Source organism: Delphinapterus leucas, chromosome 14 (genome assembly GCF_059928025.1).
Source record: "Delphinapterus leucas isolate spDelLeu-1000000601 "Yukka" chromosome 14, BTC_Dleu_Yukka2, whole genome shotgun sequence".
NCBI classification, from domain to species: Eukaryota; Metazoa; Chordata; class Mammalia; order Artiodactyla; family Monodontidae; genus Delphinapterus; species Delphinapterus leucas.
The window spans coordinates 14173512-14196796 of NC_143142.1; the positions used below are offsets into that span (position 1 = coordinate 14173512).

The 23285-nt window shown below is 49.9% G+C and overlaps 1 protein-coding gene across 1 annotated transcript in view; it reads left to right on the plus strand.

Annotated features, from left to right (window-relative positions):
• The first annotated feature begins 859 nt into the window (after positions 1-859).
• The window catches only part of TBX5 (T-box transcription factor 5), a 46467-nt gene continuing 24041 nt past the window's right edge, over positions 860-23285 (plus strand). The window contains exons 1-6 of the mRNA XM_089894516.1: positions 860-1044; positions 2669-2763; positions 4878-4997; positions 5830-5977; positions 9525-9677; positions 17493-17584. Of these exons, the coding sequence (XP_089750642.1) occupies positions 898-1044; positions 2669-2763; positions 4878-4997; positions 5830-5977; positions 9525-9677; positions 17493-17584 (755 nt within the window). The 5' untranslated portion in view covers positions 860-897. The remainder of the gene's footprint in view (positions 1045-2668; positions 2764-4877; positions 4998-5829; positions 5978-9524; positions 9678-17492; positions 17585-23285) is intronic.

Here is a 23285-nt window from a genome sequence, read left to right on the forward strand (position 1 = left end):
AAGCTCCTCTCGGCCAGGCCGCTCGACAAAATGCCCGTCTCGGGCTGGAGAGCCGAGAAAACGAGGAGAACGCGCCCCCAGCGCTGGCCTCCGGCACCCAGCCGCGCGCCGCCCTCCGAACCGCTGCGCCGCCGCTTTCCTGCCCTTTCTGTTTGGCTCCTTTCTACTTTTCATGTTGCTTACGGTTGGGGAAAAGGGGAGGACTCAATGTTAAAGGACTTTTCATTTCAAGGCCTGTGACTGATAGAAGATGAACGTGAATTCTCAAGACCTGGTTTCTGGATCTCCAGCTCTTTCCTTTCCTATGTTTTTGGTTTTTGCGAGAGGCGGGTTATTTCAGGCATTTTGCCTGCTGCAGAAAAATATTCCTCTTGTGAGTTTTCATAAACAGGGCTCTGCTGGCCTCTTGTAATTTGATGAAGAAAAAAAAAATCTCAGAAGGGCACCGGGTTTGTGTTTTGTTTTGTTTTTGGTTCGTACCCAATGGCTTCCAAAAATACCCAGGCCTTATCTTTATTGGCTCTCCCAGAAGTCCAGACAAATTTGACGGGCAGCTCACTTATCGCGGGGGAGCCTGCGAAGGGGAGATGCGGGCCTCGCCTCCTCCCGCTGTGACGCGGGTCTTTCGCAAGAGGCTGTGCGTGGTCTTAAAGTAATAGTAATGATAATCATAACGGGACCTTCTGCAGCCTCCTTCAGCTGGGGACGGAGGCGCTGGTAGCTGGAAACTGCGGGTGGCAGCCAGTCACTGCCCCCTCCTGTCACCAGAACTGTGCTTCCAACCTTCTCTTTTTCTTCCTCTGCGCCCCCCCCCACCCGTCCCCCGCCATCTGTCTTTCTCTTTCCTTCTCGTCCTCAGAGCAGGACCCCGAGCGGTCACAGGGCCCCGGGCTCACCATGGCCGACGCAGACGAGGGCTTTGGCCTGGCTCACACACCCCTGGAACCAGACTCCAAGGATCTACCCTGTGACTCAAAACCCGAGAGCGCGCTAGGGGCCCCCAGCAAGTCCCCGTCGTCCCCGCAGGCCGCCTTCACCCAGCAGGTAAGAAGGGCCTCGGGGCCCTTTGCAGGAACCAAAGCCCCTCTTTCGAGTGTTTGGGCAAGGGGGGTGGGCAGTGCCCATGATCTGCCCCTTTTCTTTTCATCCTTGCTCAATTCCACCCTTCCCTGCCGTGCCTCCCTAAATGCCGGTATAGTCCCATCCACTTTATTGTGACGATTATCTTTACGGCCAGAGGATTTTTGAAATACATTGAAGTTGTTAGGGGAGCCTCAAAGATCCGGCTGTTTGGGGCCAGCGAACAATGGCCCAGATCATTTCTTTCCTGTTACACTAGGTGTAAACTCGGCTTGAACGCCTCATTAAGGGTCGGGTCAGCGGCCGCTTCAGGCCGGCATGAGCGATGGCTTGACCCCTCTTCAGATCTTTCGTAGCCTTCGCCTCCTCCCGCCTCCTCCGCGCCACCGCGCAACCTCGCGCGCTGCACCGTTTGTCTGGCGGCCGGGACCTGGTGGGCTGGCTCCGCGGGGCCGGCGGCGGGGAGCACGCATGGCTGGGCCGGGAGGGCGCGGGGAGCCCGGGCTCGCCTGGCTGGAAGCTGGGCCCGAGCCGAGCGTGAAGCCTCGCCTCTCGCCCTGTGCCCTTCACCCCCGGCGCCCTGGGTGCTCAAGGCGTCGTCCGCAGACCTTGATGGTTTTGGAATGGGGTGTCAGAGGGCTGGAAGCGGGGTGTCTTGACCAGAAAAGATATTTGCACACAGCTAAAACCCTTCTTTGGAATTTAGATGTCCTTCCTGGCTTTTTCATTGTCTCTCTCCTTTGCCCTTCACACCTCAGGAAGATGCGCGTATATTTGTAGTGAGACAGCGGGCACGCATTTTCAGAAACTTAAGAGGTTTTCTTTCAGGGGAAAACAAATGTACTTGTTAGACGTTTACAAATTATTGCGAAACGAAGACTTTGTATGTAATTTTTTTGGTATGGGTTTTGTAAAATAACTTGTAGTTGAAAGTAGAAATGTTAAATCGCTTTGCCCATAATCCAAACAACTTGAAATGAACGAAGCTGGATGTGAGGAAGGCCTAGGAGGTATGTTAATATAGACGTTTGAGAATTAATTTTTGTTTGGGATTGTGGAAACCTATTATATAAATATTTAAAATTTTATATTTCACCTATGTCTCCATATGCACTGCCATGGTGAGAATAAACACGCATATATACAGTGCACATCTGTCTATTTTCGTGTGGACATCTGGGTGTCTACATAAGAAGATCCTAGGTGGGCTTTTCAAGATTGAGGCTGGGTTTCTTTTTTTCCTTTTAGCTGCCCCTTGGCTAATGCGCATTGGGATTGATCCCATTTTTTTCTCAGCCCCGTCCTCCCCATGCACATTCTGGAACACCCTGATGGCTGGGTTTTTTTTCTCTAGCCTTGTGTTGGTGGCATTAGAAGGAGACAGCTCTGCACTGTGGGGTTAAGACCTGCCCGGGAGAGAGCATACACAGGGCAGGGGCTGCTCCAGAGCCCAGACAGTGCTGCAGTGGGTTGGGGGCAGTTTTCAGCCTATGAGCCCACTGGCTCGAGGGGGAAGGAAGAGAAAGCTCTGTGTTTTGGGGGAGTTTGGGGAGGGAAGGCTCATTGACTTTTCCTCTCCTTCTTATAGGGTATGGAAGGGATCAAGGTGTTTCTCCATGAAAGAGAACTGTGGCTGAAATTCCACGAAGTGGGCACGGAAATGATCATAACCAAGGCTGGCAGGTGAGATGGTCACCTCTGTGGAGAAGGTACAGGGAACTTGTGGGAGAGACTAAGAAAGGTGTGGGAGACCAGTAAAAGGGGAGAATAGAAACAGAGAGGGAGGGGGAGAGAGACAGAGCGAGAGCGAGCGAATATGAATATATTTCATTTGACCCTATTCTGGTTAAAGAGGAGAACGGTGAATTCCTCCAGTGATGTCCCATTGTGAGGGGAAAAGCCTGAAAGATTCAACTCAGGGACCTGGGCGTTTCTTCCACCTCGTATATAAGAAGAAGCAAGAGCTTGGGAGGCTGTGCTATCTGGATGGATTAGTAATAAGAGAAGGAGGGATGAGGTGGGAGAGCCAACGGGAGAACAGAGAGTTGCAGAGACACACAGAGATGAGACGGGGTTTGGGTTTCATGGGATCTCAGACTTGATTCCTGGCCCAGACCCTCCTTCCCACCCTCCCTGACCTTGGAGCGGTTCCAGAGTCCCACCCGATCGCCAAACTCGGAATCGTTGAATGTATTCGCTACCTCTTTCATTGTTTATAGAAAGCAGGCGAAGCCTTTGAAAGGGAACCGGTCTACGCCGGGCTCTATATACAGACACCGATAAACACGGCCGTTTCATCAAGACCCTCACCCCGGAGTTCCTCTTGAAAGCTCACAGTTTTAGCTAGAAATGCGAGACTTCTGGGGGAGGGGGTAGGAGGGTCGTGCAACTCGGTGTCTCAGCGTCTGAGTGCGCCCGGGTGCGGGGACAACCCCGCCACGTCCCTACCTGTGCTGGACTGGCCCTCCGCGTCCCTGAGGGCAGAAAGTCCCAGTCTGCGCACAGCAGGCGTGTGAAGCCGAGCATCCGGTAGGCCGAAGCCACCGAGTGTGTGAAAGGGGCGGGTAGAGCCGCCTCGCCAGACGCCCACCGCTTCTGCAGCCCAAGCCTCTCGCAATAAACTGACAACAGTGACATTTATTATTATTTGAAATTAAACAATGTGTGCTCCCCCGCTCGGCCCGAGCGAACAGGAGGCGCGTTCTGTTTATACCAAAGAACTCAGGTCCTCTTCCCATTCCGCCGAGGAAGGAAAGGGCGGCCGGGGCCTCCTTTTTCCCTCCCAAGCCTGAGCCAACGGGATTTAACTATAAAAGGCCTGCGAAGCCTCCGGCGCCTCCGCCTCCAGGCGCGCCCGCTCGGGCAGATAAACACCGCGAGGCGAAGCTCCAAGGCCAGAGGGAGAGGTCTCCACTCACCCCTTCCCGCCATCCCTGAGCGAGCCAGGTTCCAGCAACTGGTCCTTGCGCCCCGGGCGGCCTTGGGAAGGCTTGCTTTCCGGGGCGCCCTCCTCCCGAGGCCGGATGGAGACGGGGGTTGCGCCTGTGCGCGGAGAGGGAGCCGGGCACGGCACACGCGGGGCGGCGGAACCTCCTTCCAAGCACCAGATCCTCGCGCACGGCCCGGTTCCTTCCGAAACTAAATTTCTTTGAGGAGGGCCAAAGCGTTTGGACTCTCTAAGGAGGAGTGCCAGGCGCCTCGGAGATGCGGTGGGGGCATTTAGGGAGAAATTCCTGCGCGACACTCGTGTCAGAGGTCACGCACCGAGCTGTATCCTGGGGGCGGAGTGAAGCCGGGACGTGCCGTGGGCACCCACGCGCGGGCAGCCCCAGGGAGCACCCACTTGGGTGCCCACGTGACGCGCAGCGCTGCTCAGAGCGCCCAAAGTACCTGGCTGGGCGGAGGAAGCCACCTTTTTTCTTTTCCTTTTTTTTTTTTTTTAACAAGCCTTTTCCTGCCCCCAAATTTTAAAAGTAGGTGTCTGGTTCTGAAAAGAGTCTTTAGCAAGAGTTGAAATGAGGGGTCCCTTTCAGGGCTTCCTCGAAACCAGTCTGTAGAAGTCCTCGCCTTCTGCTTTCTATTTCCTCTTGTAGATAGGTATAGTCCCAGCCTGCTTTCTCATCTCTTGGCCTTTCTCCTCCCCATAACTTGGAGGGAAACCTGGGATGGATCTTGGCAAGAGCGGAGCAGGGACCGCGTTTCTCTTCCACGATCGATTCTTCCATTAAAATTTGTGGACGCTCAGAATGTTTGCATTAATTCCCTCTGCCTCTGTGTCTCCTCCTCGTCTGTCCTAGGCGGATGTTTCCCAGTTACAAAGTGAAGGTGACCGGCCTTAATCCCAAAACGAAGTACATTCTTCTTATGGACATCGTTCCCGCCGACGACCACAGATACAAGTTCGCAGATAATAAATGGTAGGCACCGTAGCGGCTGGCGGGGAAGGCAGGGAGGACCGTGCAGACCAAACTTCCCTCTCCCCACTGAACCAATAAACATTGTTTTGAGCTCCTACTGTGTGCTAGAGGTTTTTGCTGCCCCTTCCGCTGCATCCTCCTGACCTCACCCTGCGAAAAAAAAGAGCAGCCATTAGCCCCCATTTTATAAACGAGAAAACTGAGGATCAGAGGAAGTAAAGTGCCTATGTCTGATGCTGCACTGGAGGGTTGTGGATTTTTAAAAAGGGCATTGTTACCAAGCGTTGGAGCTATTTCTGGGGGCATAAACCATTAACAGTTATTTTTTATGAGTTACCTGCTTTGAACATGCCTTTTTTATGAAATTGCAAAATCAGTCCGGGGTATTTGAGTTAAACAGGCAAGAGAGGAGAGGCGCATTCCTTGGGTACGTTGCTCCCGCGGCTGCCAAGAGTGCAGAGGCTTGAAGACGAAGCCCCTTTGGAAAGCCCTCAAGGAGTGTTCCCGAGACTTTTTTGCACATCCAGGCTTCCAGAACCCGCCAGTTGTTCATGGGCAGAGAGACGCTGCGAGGCTCCCCACGGCGCCCTTGGTGCTGGGGGAGGAATTAGGTGGAAGGAGAAAGAGCCGGGCGGCGGTGGTGGTGGGAGCGCTCGCCTGGACACCAGCCCCAGGCTTTCTGCGCATCTGGCATTGCAGATGCCCAAGCAAGACCTGAGGGTCAGGCCATTTCCAGATCATTCTCGTAGTCAGCAGCCGTTGCTTTGCTCAAGAACCAGCCGGCACCGCGGTGCACTAAGTCTAGGGGGGGTGGCGCCTCTCCTTGGTCTAGGTCTGTGACGGGCAAAGCGGAGCCCGCCATGCCGGGCCGCCTCTACGTGCACCCGGACTCGCCGGCCACTGGGGCGCATTGGATGCGGCAGCTCGTCTCCTTCCAGAAACTCAAGCTCACCAACAACCACCTGGACCCATTTGGGCATGTGAGTACCTCGTGCAGCTCTTCCTTGTATCTTCAGGTTCACACCTTCTCTTCCTCACCTGACTCTCCTCTCCCTCTTCTCCAGGACTGTCTCTCTCTTCTTCGTTCCTCACGCCCACCCATGCTTCTTTCTTTGCTCCATTTCACCTGCCTTGGTCTTTTACTCTCTCTCCCTTCTTGACCTGGCCTTCCTTTCTCTTCCCCCTTCTCTCCTCTTTCTCATCTCTCTTTCCTTTTCTCTTATTTCTCACACCTTCTAATTCTTCCTGGCTGTCTCCACCTCTCTCCTACCCAGACATCTCCCCTTTGCAGTCCTCCCTGTGGTCCACTAGTCCACGCTCTGGGTGTGTCTTTCCTGGGTGGCTGGCAATCGAGCCCCCTAGGCCTCCTGGCCTGGGGCTCTCACCCTGCATCCCTGCTGCCAGTACCCAACCCACCTGCCTTTGCTGAGGGACAAGGGTCATGGGGTGACTAAGGCAGCTCATTCTGGGCCTGGAATTCCTGTTCGTTCAGCCTCATCTGTGATTAGGGGTGGGGAGTAGTGTTTCAGTCCTGCAGAAAACATGGGCCCTATAGCTCGGCAGGTACTCAGCACAGACTGCAGAGGTTGGACCACGATGGGAGCTGTATACCTTACCTACCTCCTTGCAAATCCTGCCATATTATGGGGATGTTCTGGCTGAAAGGGAGACCTGAGGCCCCCTGCTTCCTCTTTTACAGATGGGGAAACCAACCCACCAGAGGCGAACTCCGGTACTCCTGCCCCTTTTAGCTCGACGCTCTTGGGTTTATCTGTTTTTTTCCCAACTTCCAGCTTTCCCCCCTCCTCCCACCATGCCCAGAGTGGGCAAACCAAGATCAGGGCCCTACACCTGGAATCTGGACTGGCCCCGAGAGAGAGGGGCCTGATGAGCTCCCTGAAACTGCAGGATCTTGAGTGTGCAGTCCCCCACCCTCCAAGAGAATGTGTAGCTTCTAGTAGATTCTCTATAGGGTATCATCCTCTCTTCCCCCAAAGAAAAACAAATGAACAGAACACTGATTTGAGGGAAAATGTCCCTAAATCTCTTCATTGGAAATAATCACCGGGACAGAACGCAGTCTCTGAATTCAGAGTTTACAGCCCTTAGTTTGATGATTCCACCAAACAAGGAGGCTGGTTCTCTTAGGGCATTTGATCCTCATAGCAGCCTAGAGAGGAGGGTGGAAATACACAGCCTTTATATGGAGTCTGGGGGAGGGGAGGTTACCTGCCTGAGGTCACACAGCTTGTATTTGGGAACAGGGATTTGAGGCCAGGTCTCTCTAATTGCAGAAGTGGCCTGCATCCTGCCACTTTGGAGAATCAACACACAGGGTTCCCAGTTTGGGGACGTGAGGGGATGGGGTACAAATGCATTTGATCCGGAGGGAGGACAGTTTGTGAAGGTCCAAATGAGAAATCCGTTCTGTGGGGCCTTAGGGCTGAAGCACTGAGTCTATGGTGGGAAGGAGACCAGGGCCCTCCACTGATGGGCTCAATGCCACTGTACACGTGGTTGGTGTGAGATCGGACTGTTGACTACTGGAGAAGAGAGAAGGAAGGCCTATTCCCCTTCTACGCTGTAGGAAGGGAGAGGAAAGGGGCGGGGGGGGTGCGTTTCTAGGCAAAATGCCGGGCCTCCTTTGCGTTTAAACCAGGGTGTTTTGCCTGCAGCGGCCAGCTCGTGGTGCATCCCAGCGCAGACGTGACCTCCACCTTGCGTGGGTGTTGGCTGGCTGACGGTGTACCTGCTGTCCCTGCGGATGCTTTAGGTTAAGCGCTGGGGAGAGAAGGGACCATTTTGTAAAGGTCCTGCGTGCATCTCCCAGGACCGCGTCCTTCTGGAGGCTGGGCCTCCGTGGCACCTTGGTCTGGGCTCCTTAACTTTCCCTCTGCGGCCCGGGTGTGCCTTTGGGGTGGACCCCCGGGGAAGGCGCGCGCACGGTCCCGAGCCCTGGGCGCCCCTGTGAGTTTCAAGTCCTTCCAGTTCCGCGGAGGAGGGCGCGGTGCTCTGAGCCGCTCCGGACTGACCAGTTGCCACGCATTCCCACCCCAAACTCCGGACTTTTGAGTCCAGAGCCGCCCTAATGAAATTAAGGGCCATTTAGATCGCCCTCGCGCTGATGTCTCCACACTGTCCCCAGCCGTCAAAGCAATTTGGCTAAGCCGGGACGGTGGCCGCGCCGGCCCGCAGGGCCCCGCTGCGTCTCTCTGTCGCCACGCCGCCCCGGCCGGCGTCGCTATCGGTCAGGGAGGCGGCCGGGCCGCGGCTGCCGGAGATTAGAGCCGCGCGGCCCGGGGTCGGGGAGCCGCGGGGTCCCGAGCTTTTCGCCCCTCCCCCGGCCTAGTCGGGCCGCGCTCCCCTCCCCCTCCTCCAGGTCGGTTTCAAGGGTTGGCCCGAGAACCCTGCCCCAGGGTCATCCAATCAAAGACACTGAGACTACCTCCGCCGCTCAGTTTGCGGTCCTGGGGTAAAAGCAGGCCAGATTTTTCAGCTCGTGAAACGCGGCAGTTCGCCCATTCGGTGGGTATAGATCAGGACGTTTTGAGAGATATTAGCGTTACCAGCTTCCCGGGAGCATCAAAAGCACGGCGCCATCAGAACAACAAACTCAGTTGTTTTTAGTAAAGATGCGCATCTTCTCCGGAAAGTTCCGCTCCAGCAAGAGTGTGGTGACTGCACACCCCCTCCTAATATTCACAATGGTGGCTGTAAGAAGAGCTGCAACCGTGAGACCCCCGACTAGTCCCTGGAAACCCCCCCCCCCCGCCAAAGACATGGAGAAGATCGAAAGGAAGGAGAGAAATATTCCCCCCAAAGCAGATGCCACAGTGCTGTCTGGGGCCAGGTCTGGGGCTAATTCCGGTGGCGGATCCTGAAATACTGTGAAGTTGGAGACAGGGAATCTCAAGGGCAACCAGACCCCTGTTTGATGTTAGGGGTGGGGTGGGTGCTTCCCTCCCACCCAACTCACACCCTAGAGTCTCCCCCTTCCCACCATTTTCCTCTCTTTTTCCTCTGATATTTCTTCCAGTTCTGCAAATGCTTGGTCTCTTCCTTTGCATCTCTTTGAGCCTTTTTTTCTTGGGCGGGGGTAGTTATATATATATATATGTTTGTTTATTTGTTTCTGCTGTCCTTTCATTCCAAAATCGTTGCCCAGGCTTCCTTGAGGGGGGCACCAATTCCTTGCCCCAAACTTGCTTCACTCCCGCTGGGGGGGACATGCCCTACGCAGGGAGTTAATTTATTAAACTAACTTTATTAAGCATTCTGATTTACTGCTGTGTGTGCTCTGGGTAGATTCCTGGAATATTACCCTGGCCTTTTCATATGGAAATTGTCATTTTTGAAATGTTTCTTTTTAATGAAATCACTGGCTTCTTTTCAAAAACAGGAGAAAAAAATGGGACCTTTTCTCCGAGAGCCTATATAAGGAACGTAATTTTGGGGTGGAGAGTGGGGCTTTATGGAAACAAAGGGGTTTGATTTTTCTTACAATCTCATTTTCTTTATTATTTTTAGATTATTCTGAATTCCATGCACAAATACCAGCCAAGATTACACATCGTGAAAGCGGACGAAAATAATGGATTTGGCTCAAAAAATACTGCATTCTGTACCCACGTCTTTCCTGAGACTGCGTTTATTGCGGTGACTTCCTACCAGAACCACAAGGTAAGCCCAGTACCCAGGAACCGGCGGGCCTGGGGCCGCCCGCTTGTTTGCATGAATCGAAGTGGCTTTATGGGCACCTTTATTCCTCCGCACAGTGGGCACCAACTTCTACTTCAGTGGGCCGGGGCAGGGACAGAGCTGCAGCCTAAGGATCACAGCTGTTTTTACTATATTCATGCGGTTGGCACGAAAGTCACACATACACACACACACACAGCCCAGATAGAAACGAAATTATCAAACCATAGATGACCACGTGGTATCAATGCTTGGTACTCAAATGTAACAAGGAGGCATCTCGCTGCAGTCGTGAAGTGATCAGTGAGAAGAAAGGTCCCCGTATTGTCCGGCTCCGTGCTCTTGTGTGGGGACGTGGTGCCACCCTTCCTGGGACCACTTTTTCTGTGGGGGGTCAGTCTCCTTCCCTCCTCCACTCTGCCTTTTAGATGCATTTCAATTCCAATCGGGGCAGGTGGCAAAGTTGCCGGAAACCTTGAGCTTGGGTCTTCCCAGATGCTTCCTTAATTGTTTCAGCGATTACTGACCCTGGACCACATACTAAAAGCAAGGTTGGCATTGCTTAAAACAAAAGCAAAGACTGAGTAACCTGTGGCACTAGCTGCCTGGATCAAAGCTCTGGGGACTTAAATATGATCCTGCAAAAATACAGCTTGGCGAGGGGAGCATGCACGCGGCCAATGCATCATTTGGTGGCTGTAGTGTGGTATAGAGGTGGGATGTCGCAGGTGGATTGTGTCACTGTCAGACCTCCACGCCGTTCGAAATCCAGGCCCCGATTTGGGCCATTCAAGGCTTGACCGTGATGTTGGAACAGGGAGCCCCATAACCGCAGGTTGGGGGGGAGTATCTTCTATTCTTGCCCAGGAGAAAGGGCTTGTCTTGACTCGTCATGGTTCATGTCTGTTCTTTAGAAACCTGAGTGCACGTGGATTCATTTTATTGGGGGGGGGGGAGGGCAGGACTGAATGATTCCTAAGCCTCATTACAGAAAGATCTGGAATCAGGAAAGGCAAGATATAGGGGCTGGGGAGAGGCCGCTGCCGCTGTGGGATTGTGGACCGTTGGGAGTATTATGAAGTGATTTGGGGTTAGAGGGCTGTGGGAGGGGAAAGTAGGGGGTCCATATGGGATCAGTGAGGGCGGGTCATGTGGATGACTTACCCAGATGGACGTGGGGATGGGGGGCCCCTCCCCCTCTACAGCTCCTATCCCTCCCCAACCTGCAAGGGAAAAGTGGGGTGGAGGGAAGGTATAGGGACTGTGGAGCCAGGCAGGAGAGGCCAGGGTAGGGTGAGAGATGGGCTTAGCACCCTAAAGCCTCCAGTCACCTCTTGAAGGTCATTTCATGCAGTCTGTGTGTTGGTTAGTCCCCGCCCCCTGCCCCCATGAAGCAAGGGCAGTAACGAAATGCTGTGGGTAATCTCCAAATTCAGATTGTCAATGACCAAGGCAAGCTGTGATGGATGGTCACTTCCAGGCCACACGGCCTGTCTGGGATCCCAGGCCTTGAGAGAGCTTCCTTTCAGCAGAAAACTCACTCACCCCCCTCCCCCCACGCCACGCAATTACTTTTTAAAGGGAAAGCAGGATTCTTTTTTTTTTCTAAGTTCTTCCCACTCGTTGAACCAAGAAGAGCGAAAAAGTAAGGTCAAGTGCCCTGAAAGTTCCAGCACTGTTTCAGGCTAATTTGAGGTTGGCTGCTAGAAACCTGTTTCCTCCATGGCTGTTGTAAACCTATGTTTAGCTTTGTGGTGATGGCCACAGGGCAAAAAAAAAAAAAGGAAAACATAGCAACCAGGATGCTCAGTTCCTCATATATATGTATGCTTAGAGCCTGCTAGTCCCGACAGGGGGTCCAAAAATATGTGGGATCTTTTTTTTTTTTTTTTTCTGCCAAGGAAACCCATGTTCATCCACGGAGGACAGGAAGTGATAGACACATGAAAGTGATCTGTTAAAGAAACACGTGGGTGTTCAGGTCTTTTGGGGGAAATTCCTAAGTTCTATGTAGTAAAGATCTTAGGCGGGGTCCATCAGGAGTGGGTGGATCTGGGGGACCACACATTCTTTCTCTGTTTATAGCTTTATTGAGGCATAACTCATACAGTAAACTGCACTATTTGATGTATTCGATTCGCTAAGCTTGACATATGTGTATATCCATGAAACTATCACTGTAGCCACATAGGAACATACTCCACATCCCCTAGATTTCTATTTAAAAAAAAAAGTCTTCTCCAGTGAATATATTTGGTGATCTGTGTGTGTGGAATGCCTGTCCAATGGGGTGTGTATGTGTGAGTTTTGAACACAATCTAGGAGATGGTGTATCTAAACGCTCGTGGGTCTCAAAACGTGTGTCTCCAAGTATGCATTTGGATATATGTATTTTGTTTTTGTTTTTGTTTTTTTTTCCAGTTTTATTGGGGTGTAATTGACATACGTACTGTTTGAGTTTCAGGTATATAGCATCATGCTTTGACTTACCTATATCATGAAATGATGACCATGATCAGTTGAGTGATGGATATAGCTGTATTTGAGGATCACACAGGAATTACTGATTTTCTTCATTGGTTGGGCCAGGGAGCCCGGTTGTGCTGTACATATAGGTCTTTTTAGCCAGCCTGACATCCAGAAGAGGGATTTCATAGGAGAGCACTTTCAGTCACTCTCCCCCATATGAGGTTTTCCCCAGTATTTAGTTATTGAGTACCAAAGACACCTATTTTCTTTGTCAGGAGGAAGTCTAAAGCAATGGATTTTTCCAGTAGAATCCAGGCCCTTGCAGACATTCCTCGCATGGATATATGATGTGTGACTTAAATAAGCAGGTCAGGTTGAGTGTGATTTGTGGACTCTGTTTTGTTACTTTATTGTCCCACCTGGACGGGATGTTGAGACTCCTGGCTTCATGGGTAGAAGCCAACTGAGCTGTTCCTCACCCTCCTGTAGGGTTAGGATGAGAATCTGCAGGCAGACTGCCTGGGTTCAAACCCATTTGACTTGGGCAAATGATTTAACTCAGTTTTCCCTGTCTGTAAAATGGGGATAAGAAGAGAATTTATTTTTTGTTTTTTTGTTATTGTCTTTGTGGGGATTAAAATGAGATAATCCGTGGAATGTGTTTTGTGTAGAACCTGGTACAGAATCAGCACAGTGTTAGTGATGATTCCATTGATCGACTACTTAGCTGATCAGTTTAATAACGGGGCAACTCCATCCAAAACATGCGTGTTGGAAAACTCTTTGCCTACCCTATGTTAGAATCTGAAAGACTGAGATTTTTAAAGAACTTCTTATTACTGTGGTTGAAACACAACTACAAATGTTAGTCTTTGTGGTTTAGTTGCTTCATTCCGTGGTTGCATTTTCAATCCACGGACTGTTTGCCCAGCGTTATGCTTTGGATAATTGCGCAGGGAAAGAAAAGCAGTCTGTGAGATTAAATTGCCAGGATAATTTGGAAAAATAAGAGCCACCAATTTTGGGTCCAAAGGGCTTAGTGCCTCCAGACTGATTTGGAGGCAGGTACCAGGTACCAGGTGGAGATTAACTTGCCAGGATAATTTGGAAAAATAAGAGCCACCAATTTTGGGTCCAAAGGGCTTAGTGCCTCCAGACTGATTTGGAGGCAGGTACCAGGTACCGGGTTCATTTCTTACACTGCTGTCACACACCTGTATACCATGGAGTTCCAATGACACGACATATTTCCTGAGCCCAGCTGTGGTCCCAAGCTGGATTTGGGAGTTATTCCCTCAGGTGGTTGACAGCTTGAAAAAGATACTTAAACGCTCGACTCTTCCCCAGCGACTGTTCACTCTGTGAAACATGTTTTTGGAAGGTTTGCGCTGCAGTTGTCAGCAGCTCCCAGAGCAATCCCTAGAAATATTTAGGTGTTAAAAAAAGATCACATGGGCATTTCATTTCACTGCTTTTGCAACAATGGCTTTGTATGCAAGCATGTCTCTCCCCCGATATTAACTTACTTTGCCATTAAAAGGCATTTTCCTCCTGCTTAAATCATTGTGTATGGAGCCTGTATTTATGAGGTATGAGCCTTCTGCTTGGGACCAGGAAATGAACCCCTAAGAGAGAGACATAATTAAGACTTTCGGCCCTCGAGAGGGTTTTTTTTTCTTTTTTCAAAAGTGAGAATTTACAACAATTATTCTCATTAATTTTTACCACCTCTGTCTCACTGGTTGGAGCTGGTATTTATATTTGTTTCCCCCACCACCACCCATGCCCTTCCCCTGGATATCCGGTTTTATGCTGATTTTGGAGGGAGTACATTTGTATGACGAATGGAAGTCAATTTCAGTGGACCCTTTGGGTAGAACTCAGACATCCAGGTGTATCGGTTTATGTGCCCGTGAGTGACTAGCTCTGTGTTAGGAAGGGAATATCATAGACAGGGTTATGGTAAGTGAGGGGACAAGTGTGAAATAAGTGTGAAATCAGATGGACATTTTTACCTGCACCTAAGCTTGCATGTTAACTTTTCTCAGGGGTAATTCTTATGTCCAGTAGGCATCTACACTAAGACATAGGTAAGACCCACACACCTAAGTGTATATCTAGCAAACTGTGCGTATCCTTTGCCATCGTATTTTTGGAAGCTATGGTGATAAGAGCAAGAATTAGGTAGTAGTTAATCTGTTTGAGGTGCAAGGAATGGGTTTGAGCAGAAAATTTTTGCTGATAAAATACCAAAGCCACCCTTTTCTTTTTTTTCTCGGGGTAATTTTCTTATCCTGAGCTCTTGGTGGAACAGTGACGTCATGGAATAGGCATTAATTCAGCCCTGATGCCACGCCCTCATTGTCTTACTGTCCTCAGTATATTCAGGGGCTGCCTTCTGTCACCGGGTGGGTGGGAGGTACAGAAGTCGGGATAAGGATTCCCTCCACCCCTTTTCAAAATGATCTAATTTTTACTTAACTTTTTGAGAATTCCCCTCTCCCCCTTTAAAAAATGATTTATGATCAATTGGGTTGCATTTTATTGTCATAAAACCGGAGTGAGAAAGAAATCCCCACTAGGTGATGGGCTTTTGGACTCAGAGCTGGCTTGAGGAGTACACATGTTCAAGACTGTTTTCCAAAGAGATTTTTTATTTTTTATTGCAGTATCATTGATCTACAGTATTGTGCCAATCTCTGCTGTTTGCCAAAGAGATTTTACAGACGTTTCTACTCATTCTGAAGAGTTAATTCAAAATCAGAAAGTTGCAGGAATGGGTACAGTTAAAAAAAATGAAGGAGGAGGGAATGTGTATACATAGAAATACCCAGACATATTTAAAAAGTTTTACAATTGATTTTATTTTTTGGAGCAGTTTAAGGTTCATAGTAAAGTTGAGTGGAAAGTACAGAGAGTTCCTGTATACCCTCTGTCCCCCTGCATGTACAGCTTCTCCTGCTCCCAGCATCGCCGCCCAGAGTGGGACATTTATTACCGTTGTTGAACCTACATTGACACATCATCACCCAGAGTTCGTAGTTTGCGTCAGGGTTCACTCTTGGAGTTGTAGACTCTGTGAGTTGTTTTTTTTTTTTGGCTGTGCCATGCAGCTTGTGGGATCTTATTTCCCTGACTAGGGATGGAACCCGTGCCCCCTGCAGTGGAAGCGTGGTGCAGTGGAAGCTTGGAGTCCTAAGCACTGGACCGCCAGGGCAGTCCCTAGACTCTGTGGGTGTAGATAAATGCATAATGACACGTCTTCACCATGATGTATCCTACATCATGATTCGTTTCACTGCCCTAAAAATCCTCTGCGCTTCTCTCGTTCATCCTTCCCTTCCTCCTAACCCCTGGCAACCACTGATCTTTATGCTGTTGCCATAGTTTTGCCTTTTCCAAGATGTCATATGGTTGGAATCACATAACATTTAAAAAATGTTAATTTTACATATATATTTTACTGTGGACACACACACATATGTAGTAATTTTATGTTCATGGTAGAGTCTTGGAGTTAGAAGGAAACTTTATAACACCACCTCTTCCAGAAAACTGAACAAACCAGAATGCTTGCCCCCAAATGGACAAATTATGGGTGCGTTCATCGATTAAACCTAGTTTTGCAAAGCAACTACTTGGTTTCTCAAAGTCTATAACGATACTACTGGGGATAGAGGAGATAGTTTTGTGGGTACTTGAAGGTGATGGGATCACAAAAAAAAATTGTTCTTATTCCAATTATCTTTCTATTCATTTATCAGAGAGGAGTCTTATTTCAATACCAGTTTATGATAAATACTTCTCTAAAAGTGTCGAATTTTCCCTTGCCACAAAGAGAAGGCAGGCCTTAGGCTTGGAACTTTCCGGGGGTACCAGTAAAGGGAATTTTTTAAAAAATTAATTAATTGATTAATTTTTGGCTGCATTGGGTCTTAGTTCTGGCACGTGGGATCTTTTGTTGCAGCGCGCGGGCTCTGTAGTTGTGGTGTGCAGGCTTAGTTGCCCCGTGGCACCTGGGATCTTAGTTCCTTGACCAGCGATCGAGCTAGTTCCCTGACCAGGGATCAAACCTGTGTCCCCTGCATTGGAAGGTGGATTCTTAACCACTGGACCACCAGGGAAGTCCCAGTAGAGGGAATTTGATATACTTATTTTCTTTTTATTGACTAGCAAGTGATTCCACTTTGACGTATAGAGAAGTGATATAATTATTTTTATAATATAAATTTAAATCAAAAGTGGTTTGATTTAAATAAAAATATTAAGCAGACCAGTGAACAGGGACTGTATAGATACGATAATGATGGTGAAGGTGACCTTGGAATGACTGGCCTCTGAAGAATGCTGCCCTGGTTTCCATGAAGTGATTATATATATAAAAATTCAGTTCACACACAGCTTTTAGGAAATACTTCTGGCAAACTCCATAGGGATGCACTCTTTTACCTAGACCTGCTACCGCACGCTCACGCTAACAGAATACGTGTTGATGGTTTCCGTGAAGGTTCTGGACCTTGAACCAAAGACCCTGTTCTATCACTAAGTTGTGTATAGTGCAACAAAAATTTCCAAGAAGAGGGCTCTCTCTTTCTTACCTAGACAATTTTTTTTTTTTGGACTTACCGTGCGACATGTAGGGTCTTAGTTCCCCGACCAGGGATTGAACCCCACTGCCCCCTGCAGTGGAAGCGCGGAGACTTAACCGCTGGACCGCTGGGGAAGTCCCCTTACCTAGACAATTAAAGAGTTTTGAAGCTGTTTGGTAGCTATCATATACATTATAATTTTATATGTTGGTCTTTATTTAATTAGACACCATTTTCCACCTGAGCTAGCAAACTGTATCTGTGAAACTATGAAATGAACGTGAAATGAGGTATAGTAGGATTTTGAGAGCAATGATCAAGACCTTCCCAATGGAGATTGCCACGCTGCAGGAAGTTGACACCGTGTCAACACGGTACAATTTTCCAAGGAGCAGGGGGTGTACCAAGTGTTGAGGCCAAGATTGTGTTTGAAACACAAAATGCTATGATTTAGAAAAAAAAAAAAAGCCACTCCAGCCGGAATGATGCAGAGTAGGACTCCAATTAATGGGCAAACTGAAACCAGGTTTTCTTCCCCTTTTAAATACAATCTGATCTAGGACATTTTCCTCCTTTCGAATGAAGTGATGGGTCCCGTTGATGTGACGGGCTTCACTTGCTTCTTTGGGTTGCCAGAAGGTTGCATTTCCATGACACTTATTATTAGCCGGGTCCCGAGGTAGTCTTATAACAATCAAGTGAAAACGGAACTCTCTCTCTCTCTCTCCCCTTCCTTCAGATCACCCAGTTAAAGATTGAAAATAATCCCTTTGCCAAAGGATTCCGGGGCAGTGATGACATGGAGCTGCATAGAATGTCGAGAATGCAAAGGTAAGAAAATGGTGTCCCCGCCTCTGCACTCCCCACCCCCACTAATAACACAGGTGAGCCAGCAACACCAGAAGTGCAGGCACAGAGAAATGGGGTCCTCTTTGCCCTCAAGAAAAAGGAGAAAGAGCCTCTTCAATCCCACTTTCTGGTAACCCTCCAGAAAGGTGGTTTCCTCTATCAGGCAACGTGGAGTGCGTAGCTTTAGGGGAGAGCATGTCGGAGGGCATGTGATGGTCTCCATCTGCCTCGGGAACAAAAGCTACAATCTTGTCCTATTTCTCTGTTGTCTCTCTCCCTCAAGTGAAGTCCGCTCTCTCTTTCTTCCCGTAAGTCACAGCCGATGAATGATGTTCTTTTAGGCAACAGCTCTTGATAAATGAAAGGGAAGTTAATGGCTTGAGTTCCTGGGGGTGATATACAGACAAAGTTGACACCACGTGGTGTCCCAGGCATGGGGGATTGGAAGCTGGTGATAAAAATTGCTCGGTGTTTTTACATATCCTGTGGTCACGGTCGCTGATATGATGAATAGAAGGGGCTGTGGAGAATGGGAATTTGGTCTGATTTGAAAGGATTGTACAAGCGTTGCCAATTTTGTTAAATATTCTCTCTACCTCTTGGTAGAGTTCCAAAATAACTTACCATATGGCAAGAGAATTAGAAATATATCTTGATCCCTTTGACCAAGAAAGTTTTCTTCCTCTCTTTTTGGTGGGTTTAGTATTTCAAAATAAAATGAGGTCATTTAGGAAGCTTTTCCTTATCCCTTCTGGAAGACACGAAAAGGGAGAGTTGGGCAAATGGACAGATGTAGCCATTCAAAGGAGGACAAGAGACCTAAGAAAGAGAAAGAGAGAAAGGCCGCAGCTTTGTGGTTTGAACATTGGGTTTAGAAATGCATGCCGTGGAAATTGTTTTCAGATAGCGGGCTTACCAGACCTAATTTTGCATGCTTTTAAAAAATAAATATGCCATTATCCTCAGATGGGACACGTATACCACACTCATATGAATTCCTGCATTCATAACTGGTTTCCTTCCAATTGTGGATTTGTAAGACGCTTTTTGTGGCGAAAATAACGAAGTTCTTAGATGATTATTTAGAAACATTTTTGGCTTTACATGTCTACATTTGGGAACTGGAGTTTGGTTTAATCTATGGCCGTTGGAAGAGTTGACAACAAATACCACTTAAAGGTGAAAGAGGCCAAACTATTTTCAGCCGTAGGCTCGGGATGCCAAGTTTTTATTTCTATGGCGTCTAAACCCCCATCCTATCCTCATGGTCGTCTGTCATCACAGCAGCTTTGCCGTTGATGGACAGTCTCATCTTGGTCCTCCTGCAGGTAGGGGTCCAGGCTGTGCAGGTAGGGACTGGTTCCAGCCTGCAACTGAATACCTTCTTCCCTCCCCCACTTCTTCCTTCCTTCCCACAAGGTCAAGAGCAGGTGGGATCATGGGTTTAAGGTGCTCGAATCACCCCCTCAATCTTACCCAGTCACCAGGTCCTTTTGATGCTACCTTCTTATCATATCTCTCAAGGCGCCTCCTTTCTCCATCCAGGCTGCCTATTCCAGCCACCACCGACCTCGCCTGCTGCAGCCTCCTAACCTCTTTAGACCTGACGTCAGCTCTGTTCCCCTCCCGGGGGACGTGCTCCAGGCAGCTGCCAAAGACATCTTTGTACCACGCAAATCAGACACGCTTACTGCACAGCCTAGAACACTCCCAGGCCTCCTATTGCTCTCAGCGTCAGGTCCAGACTCCTTGGTGTGGTTGACCACGCCCTTCCCATCCAGCCTTGCCACGCCCCCTAGCTTTGTTCCTCACCAGCGTCCCCTCTCCCTTTCAATCGTGCTGAAGGAGCTGCTCCAAGTGTGTCTTCTTTCCATTATTTTTGGCCCTTTGAACACCACAGTTGGTCTGGCTCTGTCTTTCTCTCCTCCTTTTCCATCTCCTGCCCATCACTAAAGCCTCCCTGTAGCTATTTCTTCCTCCAAGAAGCTTCCCCTGGCCACAGACTGTGTAGTCAGGGTGTGTCTATTCCCAAGAGCCCTCACTGCTTTCCTTTGTCAGGCCGGGGCCCCTGTGCTCTGGAAGCTGGTTGGGCAGACGATGGACGTCAGAGGAAAGGCAGGTGGGAGGGACAGGTGTTTGAGAGCTCACATGTCAGCGATCCTGGGGACTCTCTGTTACAGCTCTGAACAACACGGCTGGTTAGATATTTAGGCAAATGACTGTACTTTGGTCTGAACGGGCTGCCCTAACCGTCCCCTAGTTACTGCAGATTGGCTGAGGCGTCCTTTCCGGGTAGGCCCTTGGAGGTGGAAGGAAGGCAAGACGGTTGGTCCTCAGAAGTCAGTGATTGACGTGTTGGATCGAAACTCTCAGCCTCCGAGCCACGTGTGTCTTTGTGGCCGCATTAGGAGTTGTGCTGGGGAACAGGGAGTGGACAGGGTCATGCGCCCAGTTCTCTAGAGATGGCCCCTGGGGAGGAGAGGGAGCAGAGAGGCTCCAATAGGCTTTGGAGTCAGACAAACCTGGGTTCAATCCTTGCTCTGCGTTTATCGGCATGTGACCTCAGGCAAGCAGTTTCACCCCACGGAGCCTCAGTATCCTCATCTGTAAAATGGGCATAAATAAATATAGCTTCCCCTTTCTGGGGTTCTTGCAAGAATTATGTGAGAAAATGCCTGAAGAGTGCTTGGTTCCTAGACCACGCTCCAAAAAATGATCCAAGCTGGGGAAAACTCCTCATGACTCTCAGTTTTACCCTTGTTCAGAATTTATTCTGGGCTGTGGTCCCAACTCCCAGCTCGCAGTAGGTAGTGACAAGTGGGGAAGATGGCTCTCCGGAGACGGCTGTGATAACAGCCTGGCTGGAACGGCAGGCTCACTGTTGATCTTGTAATCCTGTTTCCTGTCCCCCACACACCCGGTGACAGCTGGCTCAGGGAGCAAAGCGGGAGGAATGAAATTTCCTCTAATTCCAACAGTCGGACGAAGGGAGAAGGGTGGGGTTAAGGAGGGTTGATCCTTCACTCGCAGTGATCCCACATAAATAACGTTTGGATCAGCTTGGCCAATGTCTGGGCACTCACCGCCCTCTCCTCTCTCTTCACGCAGCAGTCTGCGTTTGGAACATGCAGAGGGTGTCTTAGTTTTCCAACACTGAGGTGCGGTTTCTAGTTACAGAAGTAGTAACTGCTTATTCTGAAAATGGGGGCGCGAAGGGAAAGCACAAAGAAGGGAATAAAATCATTCCACAAATCCTGCCTCTAGCCGGCTGATTAAAATACATGCCAAGGTTCTTTTGAAAGGTTAGTCTGCGGCTTAAAAACTTCTTATCCCTAAAAACCAGTATTTCCCAAATTGCAGTGCCCCCTCCCCTGGTGAGAGATGAGATGATTTTAGAGGGCGCCCACAGACACACAGTTGCATCAGGCTGATTTCATAGACAGTATTGTTTAGAATGCGACTAAGTTTGGTTTTTTTTGGCTACACTGTGAGGCATGTAGGACCTTAGTTCCCCGATCAGGGATTGAACCTGCGCCCACTAAGCGCAGAGTCTTAACCACTGGATCGCCAGGGAAGTCCCCGAGACTAAGTTCTAAGGAAGGAAGGGAAGAAGGAAAGGAAAGAGGAAGGGAGGGAGGGAGGGAGGAAGGAAGGAGAGTTAAGGCTGATTATTTAAGGAAAATATTAACTAAATGGCAGGACAGCTGGTGGACATTGTCAAGGTGATATGCACATCGCAGACATCTGGGAGTTGCACCTAAATAAATGCTCGCCTTAATGAGAAAGTGTGGGAGCTTCACTGTCAAAGGTGAACAGGAACTTCCTTGGCCTATGGGGCCGAGGCCAGGGCCCTGGGGTTGGGGAGGGCACCTTTATGGAGAGAATGGGATCCAGGCATTGCCCCAGCAATGGGATTTGAAACTGTTGGGAGGAAGGGTTTTCTGCGTTGGATCAGGGAAGGAATGCACAGGGATCTACCTGTCTTGGGCTCTGGAGGAGGCGTCAGACTCTAAAGATCTCTGGAAGCCGGCTGGCGTGGCACTATGACAGGGAACACTGTTCTTTAGAAGCGTGGGGTTCTAGAGGTAGAAGGGATCCCGGGAGGTGGCATCTGGTCCAACCTTCTTCCTTTTGCGGAAGGGGAAACTGTGGCCCAGACACTCTTTTATTCAGTTTTTGATCTGTTGCTTGCTTCTTCAGCTAACACACATTTGTTCAGGGCTTATCTATGCCAGGTCCCGGGGATGCAAAGGTGAATCCTTGCATCGAGGGGCAGGGTCCACTGATGGAAAAGCAGGCTCTGGAGCTGGGGTCCAGGCTATCACGCTGATTAGCCCCGGGGCTCCCCTGCTCCATGGGGCTTCTATCTCCTCATCTGTAAAATGGGAGATAATTATAGAACCTACCTCCACTGCTGTTGCAAGGATGAGGTGAGGTAATGCGGGTGTCCTAATTACTATTGCTACGAAACGAATTACTGCTAAATTTCACATGGACCGGCTGCGAAGCCCTGCGCTCTGAGCTGTGCCATCAGCTGTGTGTGTGTGAGACTAAATCCAGGACAGCCAGAGCTGTAGCACTTAGCTTCCGACGCCTCCGCAGCCCACTCAAGGGGGAGGAGGTACAGGCAGCCTCGGTCCTTCCGTGGGGAGCTCAGAGGCCATCACAGTGCTCCAGATTTCATCCGCTTGCAACCTGCTAGCCCTCAGGAATGCTCCCTCAGTGCTACTTATGGTGGAAAGACCAGGCACCGCTCGCTGTCACTGTGCATGAGGTGAAGCAGGAAGTCCCAGGGAAACACTTGGGTTTAGTTCAGGATTTGTGGGTCGGGAATTTGGGAAGGATGCCTCTGGGCAGTTGTTGCTTGCTGTCCGGTGTTGGTGGGGACGGCAGGTATCTGAAGGCCAGACAAGGCTGGACGTCCCAGATGACACACCCCACGACCAGCAATTGACTCTGGCTTTCGGCTGGGAGCCCACCTGGGTTGTCCACTGGAGTGTGTGCATGTGACCTGTCCGGCATGGTGCACTCAGGGGAGTTAGACTCCCTCCGTGGTGTCAGGCTGCCCCTGGAGAACCACAGGGTCTTTGCTCACTAGACCTTGGGAAGCTGTAGTGTCTTTTCTGCTGCGTTCTGTTGGTTGAACGGGACTCACTGAGATGGGCCCAGATTCCAGGAGGAAGGGCAGGGATCCTTCCTCTCGATAGAAGGAGGGTCAACGAGTGTGCGCACATGTTTTAACACTGCCCCAGTGTGCCCAGGAGTGCCTGTCACGGTCCCTGGCCTGGAGTGACCCTGGATCATGTTAGGTACTGAGATGGGGTCCTTCCCCTCGTAAAGCCAGAGGCCAGGTTGACTGCCGGTTAAGGTACAGAGGCCTGGCCGTGAGCTTTGTTTCTTTCGGATGGAGAGAATCCCCCCTCCGCCCTGCCAGGCCGCCACTGGTCTTTTTGGAATGACAAAGCCCAGAATCTGAACGAGCAGCAGCAAAGCGCTTCCTTGGACACTTCTTGCTCTAATGCACACAGAGTGGCCGTGAGCGGCGCCTGGCCTCTGCGGCACGCACAGCATTTACTGGGTATTATTGGGAGGCTAGCAGAGTGCAGCGCTGGCGGCTTCAGAGCTCTTCGTGGGAGAATTGCGGTTGCCTCTACTTCCTCAGGTTTTCACTGGACTGCCGATA